We start from the raw sequence: 14,727 nt of genomic DNA, 5'->3' as shown, positions 1-14,727 counted from the left end.
GATGGGGATGGCATTGAATCTATAAATTACCTTGGGTAGTATGGCCATTTTCACGATATTGATTCTTCCTACCCATGAGCATGGAATGGTCTTCCATTTGTTTGTATCCTCTTTTATTTCATTGAGCAGTGGTTTGTAGTTCTCCTTGAAGAGGTCCTTCACGTCCCTTGTAAGTTGGACTCCTAAGTATTTTATTCTCTTTGAAGCGATTGTGAATGACAGGGATGCCCTCTCTCACCACTCCTATTCAACATAGTGTTGGAAGTTCTGGCCAGGGCAATTAGGCAGGAGAAGGAAATAAAGGGTATTCAGTTAGGAAAAGAGGAAGTCAAATTGTCCTTGTTTGCAGATGACATGACTGTATATCTAGAAAACCCCATTGTCTCAGCCCCAAATCTCCTTAAGCTGATAAGCAACTTCAGCAAAGTCTCAGGATACAAAATCAATGTACAAAAATCACAAGCATTCTTATACACCAATAACAGACAAACAGAGAGCCAAATCTTGAGTTGATTTTTGTACAAGGTGAGAGATGAGGATCCAGTTTCATTTTCCTACATGTGGCTGGCCAATTATCCCAACAGCATTTGTTGAAAAGAGTGTCCGTTCCCCCCACTGTATGTTTTTGTTTGCTTTGTCAAAGATCAGTTGGCTGTAAGTATTTGGGTTCATTTCTGGGTTCTCTATTCTGTTCCGTTGGTCTATGTGCCTATTTTTGTACCAGTACTATGCTGTTTTGGTGACTATGGCCTTATAGTATAGTTTGAAATCAGGTAGTGTGATGTCTCCGGATTTGTTCTTTTTGCTTAATCTTGCTTTGGCTATGCGGGCTCTTTTATGATTCCATGTGAATTTTAGAATTTTTTTTTTCTAATTCTGTGAAGAATGATGGTGGTATTTTTGATGGGGATTGCATTGAATATGAAGATTGCTTTGACAGTATAGTCATTTTCACAATATTAATTCTACCCATCCACGAGCATGGGATGTTTGTGTCATTTGTGTCATCTATGATTTCTTTCAGCAGTGTTTTGTAGTTTTCCTGGTAGAGGTCTTTCAACTTCTTGGTTAGGTATATTGCGAAGATTTTGGTTTTTTGTTTGTTTGTTTGCAGCTGTTGTAAACGGGGTTGAGTTCTTGATTTGATTCTCCACTTGGTCACTGTTGGTGTGTAGAAGAGCTACTGATTCTTGTACATTACTCTTGTATCTGGAAACTTTGCTGAATTCTTTTATCAGTTCTAGGAGCTTCCTGGAAGAGTCCTTAGGGTTTTCAAGGAAAACGGTTATATCGTCAGCAAACAGTGACAGTGTGACTTCCCCTTTACCAATTTGGATGCCCTTTATTTCTTTCTCTTGTCTTATTGCTCTGGCTAGGACTTCCAGTACTGCATTGAAGAGGAGTGGTGAGAGTGGGCATCCTTGTTTTGTTCCAGTTCTCAGAGGGAATGCTTTCAACTTTTCTCCATTCAGTATTATGTTGGCTGTGGGTTTATCATAGATGGCTTTTATTACATTAAGGTATGTTCCTTGTATGCAGATTTTGCTGAGAGTTTTAATCATTAAGCGATGCTGGATTTTGTCGAATGCTTTTTCTGCCAGTATTGAAATGATCATGTAATTTTTGTTTTTAATTCTGTTTATGTGGTGTATCGTATTTATCAGCTTGTGTATGTTAAACCATCCCTGCATCCCTGGTATGAATCCCACTTGATCATGGTGGAATATCTTTTTGATATGTTGTTGGATTTAGTTAGCAAGTATTTTGTTAAGGATTTTAGCATCTATGTTCATCAAGTATATTGGTCTGTAGTTTTCTTTTTTGTTTCTGCCCTTTCCTGGTTTTGGTATAAGGGCGATGCTGGCTTCACCCTTATTATTTTTACAGAGGGTTCCTTCTTTCTCTATCTTGTGGGATAGTGTCAAAAGGATTGGTACAAATTCTTCTTTGAGTGTCTGCTAGAATTGTTCCATGAATCATCTGGTCCTGGACTTTTTTTTTTGTTGGTGATTTTTAAATTACCATTTCAATATCACTGCTTGTTACTGATCTGTTCAGGGTATCTAATTCTTCCTCATTTAAGCTAGGAAGGTTGTATTTTTACAGGAATTTGTCCTTTTCTTCTAGGTTTTCTAGTTTTTGTGCATAAAGGTGTTTGTAGTAGCTTTGAATGATCTTTTGTATTTCAGTGGTATCAGTTGTAATATCACCTGTTTCATTTCTTAGTGAGGTTATTTAGATTTTCTGTCTTCTTTTCCTGGTTAATCTTGCCAATGGTCTATCAATTTGATTAATCTTTTCAAAGAACCAGCTTTTTGTTTCAAGTATATTTTGTATTTTTATTTGTTTGTTTGTTTGTTTGAATTTCATTTAGTTCTGCTCTGATTTTGGTTATTTCCTTTCTTCTTCTGGGTTTGGGTTTGGTTTGCTCTTGTTTCTCTAGTTCCTTGAGGTGTGACCTTAGAGTGTCAGTTTGTGCTCTTTCTGTCTTTTTGATGTAGGCATTTAGGGCTATGAACTTTCCCCTTAGCACCACCTTTACTATATCCCAGAAGTTTTGATAGGTTGTTTCATTATTGTCGTTCAGTTCAAATAATTTTTCAGTTTCCATCTTGATTTCGTTTTTGACCCAATGCTTATTCAGGAGCAGGTTATTTAATTTCCATGTACTTGGGATGGTTTTGATGGTTCCTTTTGGAATTGATTTCCAGTTTTATTCCTCTGTGGTCTGAGATAGTGCTTGATATAAATTCAATATTCTTAAATTTATTGAGGCTCATTTTATGGCCTATCATATGGTCTATGTTGGAGAAAAAGTTCCATGCGCTATTGAATAGACCGTGTATTCTGTGGTTGTTGGATGAAATGTTCTGTATATATCTGTTAAGTCCATTTGTTCCAAGGTATAGTTTAAATCCATTGTTTCTTTGTTGACTTTCTGTCTTGGTGTGTCTAGTGCTGTGAGTGGAGTACTAAAGTCCCCCACTATTATTGTGTTGCTGTCTATCTCATTTCTTAAGTCTATTAGTAATTGTTTTATACATTTGGAAGCTCCAGTGTTAGGTGCATATATGTTTAGGGTCGTGATATTTTCCTATTGGACAAAGCATTTTATCATTATTTAATGCCCCTCTTTGTCTGTTTTAACTGCTGTTGCTTTAAAGTTTGTTTTTTTCTGAAGTAAGAATAGCTACCCCGCTCGCTTTTGGTGTCCCTTTGCATGAAATGCCTTTTTCCAGCCCTTTACTTTATGTGAGTCGTTATGTGTTAGGTGAGTCTCCTGATTGGCAAGTTCTTATCCATTCTGTGGTTCTGTATCTTTTAAGTGGCACATTTAGGCCATTTACATTCAATGTTAGTATTGAAATGTGAGGTACCATTGCCTTCATTGTGCTCTTTGTTGCCTGTGTACTTTTTTTTGTTTTTTGCTTTTGCTTTTTAACTTGTATTTTTATTTTATAGATCCTGTGTGATTTATGCTTAAAAGGGGTTCTGTTTTGTGTGTTTCCAGGATTTGTTTCAAGATTTAGAGCTCCTTTTAGCAGTTCTTGTAGTGGTGGTTTGGTAATGTTGAATTCTCTCAGCATTTGTTTGTCTGAAAAAGACCGTATCTTTCCTTCATATATATATGATGCTTAGTTTTGCTGGATACAAAATTCTTGACTGATAATTGTTTTGCTTGAGGAGACTGAAGATAGGGCCCTAATCCCTTCTAGTTGGTAGGGTTTCTGCTGAGAAATCTGCTGTTAATCTGATAGGTTTTCCTTTATAGGTTACCCGGTGCTTCTGTCTCACAGCTCTTAAGATTTTTTTCCTTCATCTTAACTTTGGATAACCTGATGACAATGTGCCTAGGCAAAGATCCTTTTGCAATGAATATTCCAGGTGTTCTTTGTGCTTCTTTTGTTTGGATGTCTAGGTCTCTAGCAAGGCTGGGGAAGTTTTCCTTGATTATTCCACCAAATACGTTTTCCAACCTTTTAGAATTCTCTTCTTCCTCAGTAAAACCGACTATTTTTATGTTAGGTCATTTAACATAATCCCAGACTTCTTGGAGGCTTTGTTCATATTTCTTATTCTTTTTTCTTTGCCTTTGTTGGATTGGGTTAATTCAAAGACCTTGTCTCCGAGCTCTGAATTTCTTTCTTCTACTTGTTCAGTTCTATTGCTGAGACTTTCCAGCACATTTTGCATTTCTAAAAGTGTGTCCAAAATTTCCTGAACTTTTATTGTTTTTTCTTTAAGCTACCTGTTTGCTTGAATATTTCCCCCTTCATTTCTTGTATCATATTTTGGATTTCCCTGCACTGGGGTTCGCCTTTCTCTTGTCCTTCCCTGATTAGCTTAATAACTAGCCTCCTGAATTCTTTTTCAGGTAAATCAGGGATTTCTTCTTGGTTAGGATCCATTGCTGGGGAACTAGTGTGATTTTTGGGGGGTGTTGAAGAGCCTTGTTTTGTCATATTACCAAGGTTGGTTTTCCAGTTCCTTCTCATTTGGGTAGGTTCTGTCAGAGAGAAGGTCCAGGGTTGAAAGCTGTTGTTCAGATTCTTTTGTCCCATGCGGTGTTCCCTTGATGTAGACTCTGTCCCTTTTCCTATGGTTGTGGCTTCCTGTGAGCCAAACAGCAGTGATTATTGTCTCTCTTCTGGGTCTAGCCACCCAGCGAGTCTACCTGGCTCCGGGCTGGTACTTGGGGTTGTCTGCACAGAGTCCTGTGATGTGAACCATCTATGGGTCTCTCAGCTTTGTATACCAGGGCTCCTTCTGGTGGAGGTGGTGGGGGTACAATGGACTCCATGAAGGTTCTTAGCTTTGGTGGTTTAATGTTCTATTTTTGTGCTGTTTGGCCTTCTGCCAGGAAGTGGCACTTTCCAGAGAGCATCAGTTGTGGTATTACAGGGAGGAACCAGCGGTGGGAGGGATCCTAGAACTCCCAGTTTTTATGCCCTTTGCCTTCCGCTACCAGCGTGGGTAGAGAAGGACTGTCAGGTGGGGGCGGGACTAGGTGTGTCTGAGCTCAGACTCTCCTTGGGTGGGTCTTGCTGTGGCTGCGGTGGGGGATGGGGGTGGGATTCCCAGGTCACTGAAGTTGTGTACCTAAAAGGATTATGGCTGCCTCTGCTGAGTCATGCAGGTCGTCAGAGAAGTAAGGGAAAGCAGGCAGTCGCGGGCCTTACCCAGCTCCAATGCAAACTGAAGGACCAGTCTCACTTCCACTGTGCCACCCCCAACAGCCCCCAGACCATTTCCAAGTGGAGAGTGATAGGGGCTTGAAAACCTGGCCCAGGGTATCTGACTCCCAGCTTTGAAAGAAAAGGGTTTGGTTCTTCCCCCACTTGTGAAGCCTACACACCAGATTTGCATCCTCCCCCAAGTTCTGGACAGGAGACTTCTCACCCAGTTCAAATTGTTACAACGTTGAGCTAGAGATTTGCTTCTCCCCGTGTAGTTTTAACCCCTGCTCCTTTCCTGTTGGATCCCTGTGGTGCCAGACAGGAACGGCCTGCTAGGGGACCCAGGGAGCTCCCAGGGCCTTTCTGCTGCTTCCTCTACCCCTGTATTTCACTCAGCTCTCCAAACTGACTCAGCTCCAAGTAAAGTTGGAAACTTCTCCGCAAACAGACCTTCAGCTTCTCCAGTGGCGGGGTGTGTTCGGGAGACGAGGGTCTCCCTTTCCCACTTCCGCAGTTGGGGCACTCACAGTTCTGGGGGGTCTCCTGAGTCCTGCAGGAGCAGTCCGCTTCCTTCAGAAGGTCGTAGGTCCCCTTGGAATTGCTGGTTTGTTCTTGCAGTCGATCTGGAGCTAAAATTTACAATGCGAGCCACCACCCACTGCTCTGTCCATAGCTGCAATCTAGTCCTGCCTCCTAACCGCCATGATCTCTCCAACATCTTCTCATAGCTTTTTAAATCTTTTAATGATGTCTTTAACCAGAACAATAAAAACAATAATAATAATAAAACTCAATTTAAAGTCCACTCATGAGGCATCAAACATGCACAGGCATTAATTTTCAACTTATTTTTAAAAGTATTATTTCATAATTTGCTTTATTTAACTTGATTTCACATTTTGTTCATAATGCCAGCCAAGGCTTCTGAGTGAGATGTACCGTGATGCCTCTGGTAGCAAAGGTTTGCTATTAAGAAGCAGCTTACTTTGGGAGGAGTAAAGAGAAGGAAAATATCGATGGATTTCTTTCCTTCCACTGGGTTGCTTTTTGGTCCTTACATTGTTCTTCCCTTTTATCACACTTCAATTTGAGGTACACAGTTGCTGAGCCCCCCAATGTACTTAATACTCCATGAAGAATCATGATCTACAGAAATAGTCCTTACATTGTTCTTCCCTTTTATCACATTTGGATTTGAGGTACACAATTGCTGAGCCCCCCAATGTACTTAATACTCCATGAAGAGTCATGATCTAGAGAAATAATGGCTACCTGCTTGTTCTTAAAAACTCAGAAGTGCTGAATTAACCATTATATGTAAAATCATCTCAGAATAATTTTCCCTGGCCAAGTTTTTTTCCTATGTAGGCATTGTAGCCTTATTTTTATTCTAAGTGATTTTTCTTTTTCCTTCTCAAAAAACTTGCCGGGAAAAAAAAACATAGTTTTAGGCATTCAGGCTCCAATTAATATTGCCATTGACCAGCTTTCTGTTTGTTTAAATTGGGGCTGAAAATCTTAAAGATTAATTGTTAGAAATATATTTAAAAAATACCAAAGGAAAGATTATGCCATTATGCTATTAGTCACAGTGTATATGAAAGCATCTGTGGTCAAAAAATCCACCCTGTCAATGTATTCAGTTTTCCTCTTGTGTCAGAGGACAGAAGCAATAATGCAAAAGCTATTCTGAAAGTATACAAGAGATTTACTTAGGCTGATCTGAAGAAAGGCTTGCCTGACCTTATTCATTACTGACATGGAAATAACTCTGAGCCTCAGAGATTTAGCACAGGAAGACTCTGATGATAACCCAGACATCCTCCTCCTCTCACCTCATAGCTGAGATGACCATTCCCTGCTTCTCATTCTCTTTCTTCTCATCAGCATAGAAAAGAAGCACAGAGACTGTGCACTGTGGCTCAAGCCTGTAATCCCAGCACTTTGGGAGGCTGAGGCAGGTGGATCATCTGAGGTCAGGAGTTTGAGAGCAGCCTGGCCAATATGATGAAACCCCATCTCTATTAAAAATACAAAAAAAAATTAACTGGACATGGTGGGGGGTACCTGGAACCACAGCTACTCGGGAGGCTGAGGCAGGAGAATCTCTTGAACCCAGGAGGCAGAGATTGTAGTGAGCTGAGATTGCATCACTGCACTCCAGCCTAGGTGACAAGAGAGAAACTCCATCTCAAAAAAAAAAAAAAAAAAAAAAAAAGAAAAGAAGCACAGAGCAGTTCTTTATTTGCTGTATTTGCTGTCAAAAAGTAAGAATTAAAATGATGCCGTCTATGTACAAATAGGGATAGGGTTTGAGGACTGTTACATATTTTCCTAGCTTTGAGACGTGAACTACAGCATTGAAATGTTAATTGCCCCTATAATTACCCTGGTTTATTCTTTGTTAGCTATTATGCTTTTTTTTTTCCGAATTTATGACTTTTTGTCTCCCACTGGTTCTGTCCTATTATTTGTAATAGGTTGGTACAAATTATTTTATTCACCTTCCCTCCCTAACACTTAAAGAATTGGCAAATCCTGCAATTTTTGTAAAAATGTGTAAGTGGTGAATATGGTAAATAAATATATATTAGTATTTATATTAACATAGAATATAATGTATAACATTAACACATGTATTGTATATTAATATCAGTATTTAATGTATATTTGAATTGAATAAAATTTAACATCTCAATTATTTACTTAATTAGAATTTTTAACATATGTATGTTAATTTTCCTTACTGAATATCTTAAATAACGACTTCTGAAACCATAATTTTCAAATCTCATATATCTCACTTTCTGGTCATGTCCTACCATATGTGTGTTGTAAACTCATGAATGGTGTGTTACTTTTTATATTCAGTCTCCTTGATTCTGGCTAGTTTGTGGAAGGTGGTGATTATTTAAATTCTATCTTAGATGCCCTAATAGTTGTCACAGATTGAAGGTATTTCAAAGAAAATAAGTCTATCTTTGTAATAATTTAGCCTCCCTCAATTTACAATTGGCAATAAATCTGCACAGATTGCAACATACTTCAGGTTCATACACTCACTGATTGTTGTTACTCGTCAATGAAAAAGGTGAAATATTTTGATGAGAGATGCTTAGCTCCCGTTACATTCTGATATCCAAGAACTCAGTTTATGACAAGTTGACTAAACATTGTGATTAAATTTTAATTTGAGTCTATCAATATTCATAAATAACCTTCTGTTTCTCTCAAATTGTCATCTACTGCCATCTAGCTTAAAACAACCACCCATCCCCAAAGAGGGCATAAGGGCCTTATCTCTTACTGGTTTTAATTGAAATGACACAGCTGTCAAGGCATAATTCATTATTTCAAAGAGCTATATAAGGCAAGTGATTTATTTCTTTAAGTAACTCTCTAAACTATTGATGAAACAGGGTTTCATTTGTTTTAAATCAAATTTACATTGTCATTTCCAATTCTAATAGTAATTTTTCATTGTGAGTCACCTCAGTGTTATGCTTTGTGACTGCTTTCAAGATGTCTATTTTAAAATCCGCAAGTTATCTACATCACACGTTTAGTGATGGGACAGTGTGGTGCTGGTAAACATTTTGTGTGCATGCATTGTATAGATTTATAAAAGTTTGAGACAAGGTTTTCATTTAATTTTCAAAATCAGTTACAAATATATTTATATGTGAAAGATACTCAATATAGATGTGTTGAAGGAATGGTAACTAGATTTCTAAAACCCTCCCCATTTCAAAATGACTCAAAACCAGAGAAAACTGGAAACAAATAGTGTTGTCAAGAACTGAGGACCCTAAGATGTACAATTTGTGGTCTGTTTGCTTCATGGTGAAAAAGGGAGAGCTTTGATTGGCAGGCAATAAAAGGGTAATTTTGGCCCATGTGAGAAGCATGGGGAAAGTGAAAAGAACAGAGATTAGCAGAGGATTCTTCAGAGTTGATTTGTGGCAGTTAGCCTTGGCAGTCAGAAGCACTTAAATAACAGAGAGGATTGGTGTTCTCAACCCCCAACCTCCACCCTGAAAATACTTCATCCCTATTCTATACTATGTTAGTTAATTTTACTATATTAAGACATAGTAGCTAAAAAATAGTTTTCTGGTGCTCAATCATAGTGGCTACTATTACATTTAGTGAGCACAAGTTGTGTACCAGGCACTTATTTTCAGCACATGCATTATTAATTCTTTGGATCTTCGCAACAACGCAGTGAGATAGTTACTGTTATTAGCCCCATTTTGCACATGAGAACACAGAAACACAGAGACATATAGTTAACTGCTCAAGAACAAACAGTAAATGGAGTCTGGAGTTGAGCCCAGGATTCTTGCTTCAGGGTCCATATTCTAACATATAGCCTCCTCTCATGAATTTGAGTTTGTATTAGCATTTTTCCATCTTTCTGCTAATGACCAGGTTATTCAGAATGTAAATATAATATTCTGCGGAGATTTCATGAGAAATTGATCTCTCACCTAAGCATTTACTCTCATTACAACATTAGCAATGCATTTGTCCATTTGATTCCCTTACCAATTGACTATTAAGGAAGCAGAGATATGTTGCCCAGAGTCACAACTGTAGAAATAATCTCCTCTTCTACTAACAGTAATCAAGCATTTGTAAGCTTTCAAAAAGGCCCACTCAAATCACAGTTAGACAGTCCTGATATAAATGAGTAAACAGGCAACCTACAGAATGGGAGAAAATTTTTGCAATCTATCCATCTGACAAAGGGCTAATATCCAGAATCTACAGGGAACTTAAGCAAATTTACAAGAAAAAAACAACCCCATCAAAAAGTGGGCAGAGGATATGAACAAACACTTCTCAAAAGAAGACATTTATGCAGCCAACAGACACATGAAAAAATGCTCATCATCACTGGTCATTAGAGAAATGCAAATCAAAACCGTAATTAGATACCATCTCTTGCCAGATAGAATGACGATCATTAAAAGTCAGGAAACAACAGATGCTGGAGAGGATGTGGAGAAATAGGAATGCTTTTACACTGTTGGTGGGAGTGTAAATTAATTCAACCATTGTGGAAGACAGTGTGACAATTCCTCAAGGATCTAGAACCCGAATTGTCATTTGACCCAGCAATCCCATTACTGGGCATATACCCAAAGATTATAAATCTTTCTACTTAAAGACACATACACATGTATGTTTATTGCAGCACTATTCACAATAGCAAAGACTTGGAACCAACCCAAATGCCCATCAATGACAGACTGGATAAAGAAAATGTGGCACATATACACCATGGAATACTATGCAGCCATAAAAAAGAATGAGTTCAGCTGGGCACAGTGGCTCACACCTGTAATCCTAGCACTTTGGGAGGCCAAGGCGGGTGGATCATGAGGTCAGGGGGTCGAGACCATCCTGGCCAACAAGGTGAAACCCCATCTCTACTAAACATAAAAAAATTACCTGAGCATAGTGGCGCGTGCCTGTAGTCCCAGCTACTTGGGAGGCTGAGGCAGGAGAATCACTTGAACCCGGGAGGCAGAGGTTGCAGTGAGCCAAGATTGCGCCACTGCACTCCATCCAGCCTGGGTGACAGAGCGAGACTCCATCTCAAAAAAAAAAAAAAAAGAACAAGATATATAGTGTGAAATAAAATAAGACCATTCCCTTTACTCTTTCATTTTGTTTTGTTTTGCTTTGCAATGCTCTCCATTGAGAAGGGATTGAATTCGTAGATAGCAGTGTAGCTAAAGCTATATATTAATTATATATACACAGATGCTTACTCTTTAAGGTAAATAATCTCTTTAAGTGAAAGAAACATGCTTCTCTTGACAGGTAAACATACTTAATTAAGGGTGAAGAAGAAAGGACCTTCAAGGCAATACTGTAATCCCTTTGGAAATACATACGATTATAGAATTTTAGCTCTACCAAGGATATCTTCAAGTCAGAGGAAAATTGTAGCATGAAGTATATTATTTATTTCCTCATATAGATGCAGTTCTCAAACTTTCTCTTGTGCTCATAAATTCACAATTGTCACATTCGGATATTATTCAACGGAGATTCAAGAGTCATGGTAATTATAGTTAAGATTCTAGAATCTAGAGGAATAGATATCATTATGCCTATAATTAATTATGTTTCAGAATAATGATATTTTTCTTAGGAAAAGCTGATTATTTCAGTAAAAACTCAAGTGATATTAGTAGTTGAAATGAAGACATTCTCTTTCTGGAAGACACTATCTATTTCTGAAAGATAGCCTGAAAAGTGGCTGCTTTAGCCTTGATTCACTTATGAATTTTGTAAAAATGTAACCATATTCCATGGCCCAGTTTGTTAAACTTTACTCCACAATTTTGAAAAAAAAGTAAGTGTCACCAAAATGCAAACAGGCATCAGAGACTCATGAAAGCAAGCTCTGAAGCTATCATTTGTTGCACACTGCCTATTAATAAAATCACTTGTGTGCTTGTCACTCATGTTACATCTCAACCACCTCAGGAGCTGATGTTCACACTAATATGTTTGAATTATGCAATGAAGTTATTAAATTGTGCTTACTACTTGGGAAACTAAAAAAAAAAAAAGAACATGGTTTATCTCTTTAAGAAGTACCATGAAAAAAAAAAAAGTTGAAGTTTAGACGTTCTGCCCTAGAACAAAGGGTTTAACCTTAGATGCCAAGGTTTTTTCTAAATTATTTCAATCAATCAATCAACATATATATGCCCATATATCATATATATGAGACAGAAAGCCTTCTTGCTAAACATAATAATCAAGATTACTAATAAACATTCCCTTCCAGTTACTTTTTTCTTTCTAATTGTCTTTTAGTCTATCTTTTCCCCTTAATAAGAATGCAGTGGTATAGGAAATAGATATTGTTTGTTTTGGATGCAGAAGTTTCAAAAACAGAAGAGTACTTAGCTTGCATTATGATTGCATCAGTAGCATTACAACTCATTTCCAGAGTGGTTCTTTGAAAACAGTAACTTTTATTCAGACTCTCGTGAACCATATCTGCATTAGTTAGAAAGATTACAAAACAAGCCCTTTAAGAATAAATATGAATAAACCCATAAACTTCTCCTTTAAAAAACAAATGCTTGGTAGGCAAGCTCTGAAATAGGATTATTTTTCTCTCCTGCCTACTGCTGTAAGTCTGTGCCTTTTTAGATTGTAGTGGGCTGTTGAGAGGAAGACACTAAGTACATGAAATGTGTTGTGTTGAACTATTCTTTCAGCCCTTTCAGGAAGTGAGATTTAACTATTCCATTCATAAAGACAGAGAATTCCTTAACTTGATCCTTGAATGCTTCGGAAAACCCAATGTAATGGCAATCATGTAACGTTTAGCTATCAGGACAGTGATCTCTGGGTTAAATTTTGGCAAATGAATATAGTGAAATGAGAAAAAAAATAAAGCCGTATTAGAGAAATTAATTTTTCGTACAATTTTCATTCCATTTCTGCATCTCAGAGGTTCATTTGAAGATTCTACAACCAGATTTTACACAGCATGTGTGGTAGAAGCTTTTGCCTATCTGCATTCCAAAGGAATCATTTACAGGGACCTCAAGCCAGAAAATCTCATCCTAGATCACCGAGGTTATGCCAAACTGGTCAGTGCATTTCACACGTGCTTTCTGCCCTGCAGATTAAAAATATTTGTTTATAAAACTGTGTTCATTTGCTAATATGAAATCTGAGTTTTCCTTTTCAATGTTGTAACTTTCTTAAAAGCAGGTTTTAGCATTACACTTTTCAACGGAATGTTCTTTCAAATGATGCATCAGTTATGAAAAATTAAGTTGGCTAAGTTTGAATCAACAATACTCTGGCAAAACATGCTTTTATAAGCATGAGAAAACACACTTGCTGGCATTGTTTACAGGCCTAGAAGTCCTTTTCTCCAGTCAGCTTTTTGCCATTCATAAGCAATGGGTTTTTATATTATAGAAAACCATAAATCATTTTAATAATACTTTAGATTTAAGAATAACGCTAATGGAAAAAATTGTGCTTTACAGGCAATGCTAGCCAGGTTATGTAATAGTAATAATAATAACAGTCAAAAACTGTAAAGATTTACCATAGAAGAGAAGTTCTCTTATTTACAAATGCACAACTTTTGTTGGATCTGTTACAGCTTGATTCCATTTTTAAAGTTTTCAGAATTGTTATTCAGCATGTGGTTTTTAGAGAAATCAAATCAGTGGCAGTTTTTTTATTTGTAGTTTCAACCAAACCATTTTAGAAAAAAAAATAGATTTTCTGCAGTCGACATTCTTCCTTCAGAAGAGTTCCAGAAAAATGAAGAATACATTATAATTTTATTTCTGTTTATGCTTACTAAGGGCAGAGTCATTGGTCCCAAAACTATCTTACTCACTTTCTGCAAACATAAAATAGCTTTTCAAATAATTAATACTAAATGAATTGTTGACTTCATTAAATCCAGCAGAAATCATGTATATTCTGGGAAAGATGTTAAGTAGGCCCAACTGGTCGTTAAAAATTTTTAAGTACAGAAGAGATCCTCTGTTTATACTCCAACCTCCATTAGCATAAAAGAAGAAAAAAGGAAAACTATATTCAGAAAGAAAGATTTACCTTTATTTTTAATGATGTGAATTTTATGCTATACTCAGGTGTCAACTTTTGCCATTAAAACTGAGATGCATCGGCGAAACTCTCTTTGCAATATAGACTATTCTTTTTGGAAGATAGAACTATAAAAACATACATGTTTTTAAATTATTATCATCATCAGTGTACTTCAAAATAACTTATTACTTTAAAACTTAATCATAAGGAGCTTAAGTATGTTGTTTTTCTCTCTTTGTAAGGTTGATTTTGGCTTTGCAAAGAAAATAGGATTTGGAAAGAAAACATGGACTTTTTGTGGAACTCCAGAGTATGTAGCCCCAGAGATCATCCTGAACAAAGGCCATGACATTTCAGCCGACTACTGGTCACTGGGAATCCTAATGTATGAACTCTTGACTGGCAGGTATGGATATTGATAGGGAACTGCTGATAAAAATAGACCAGCAAGCAGCTACACACTCCCGCTTTTGTCACTCGGATTAGACCATCTTAAAGTACATTTCACCATATCTGGTACCACAGTTTAGTTAGTTATACAAATGACTAGGAATTCATAACATAAGGTATAAAATAGTCCAGGCTAGGGCAACCACCTGAACACCAACTTTTGGTCTCATTATTGCTACTTCTTTTTTACGTATGTGAATGTGGAAGGATATAATGTCTTTCTGTGAGATATTTTAGCCCAGTCATTTAGCCAGCAATGAAACAGGGGAGATGATAATCATATAAAAATATCTAGGGTCAATTTTCTATAGAAGTAGGAGGACCTGTTAGCAACTGTTCTATCTAAATGAAAGGTGACTGCTTTGTACATCTTTCCTGTAATGTTATAATCATCAACTCAAATAGGCACTAGGGACACCACAAGGTATAAAACAGACTTTAAGATCTTCAAGGACCCATACTAAAAGAACAACAAATACACTACCAT

At 37.2% G+C, this 14,727-nt stretch overlaps 1 protein-coding gene across 7 annotated transcripts in view; it reads left to right on the top strand.

Annotated features, from left to right (window-relative positions):
- The window catches only part of PRKG1 (protein kinase cGMP-dependent 1), a 1,319,235-nt gene that overhangs the window by 1,289,069 nt on the left and 15,439 nt on the right, over positions 1-14,727 (top strand). For all 7 annotated transcript variants that reach the window (XM_024253325.3, XM_024253324.3, XM_054522585.2 and 4 more), the window contains 2 exons: positions 12,664-12,805; positions 14,033-14,196. In XM_024253325.3, the coding sequence (XP_024109093.1) occupies positions 12,664-12,805; positions 14,033-14,196 (306 nt within the window). The remainder of the gene's footprint in view (positions 1-12,663; positions 12,806-14,032; positions 14,197-14,727) is intronic.

This window comes from Pongo abelii, chromosome 8 (genome assembly GCF_028885655.2).
Source record: "Pongo abelii isolate AG06213 chromosome 8, NHGRI_mPonAbe1-v2.0_pri, whole genome shotgun sequence".
NCBI classification, from domain to species: Eukaryota; Metazoa; Chordata; class Mammalia; order Primates; family Hominidae; genus Pongo; species Pongo abelii.
This window is presented reverse-complemented; position numbering and strand designations above follow the sequence as displayed.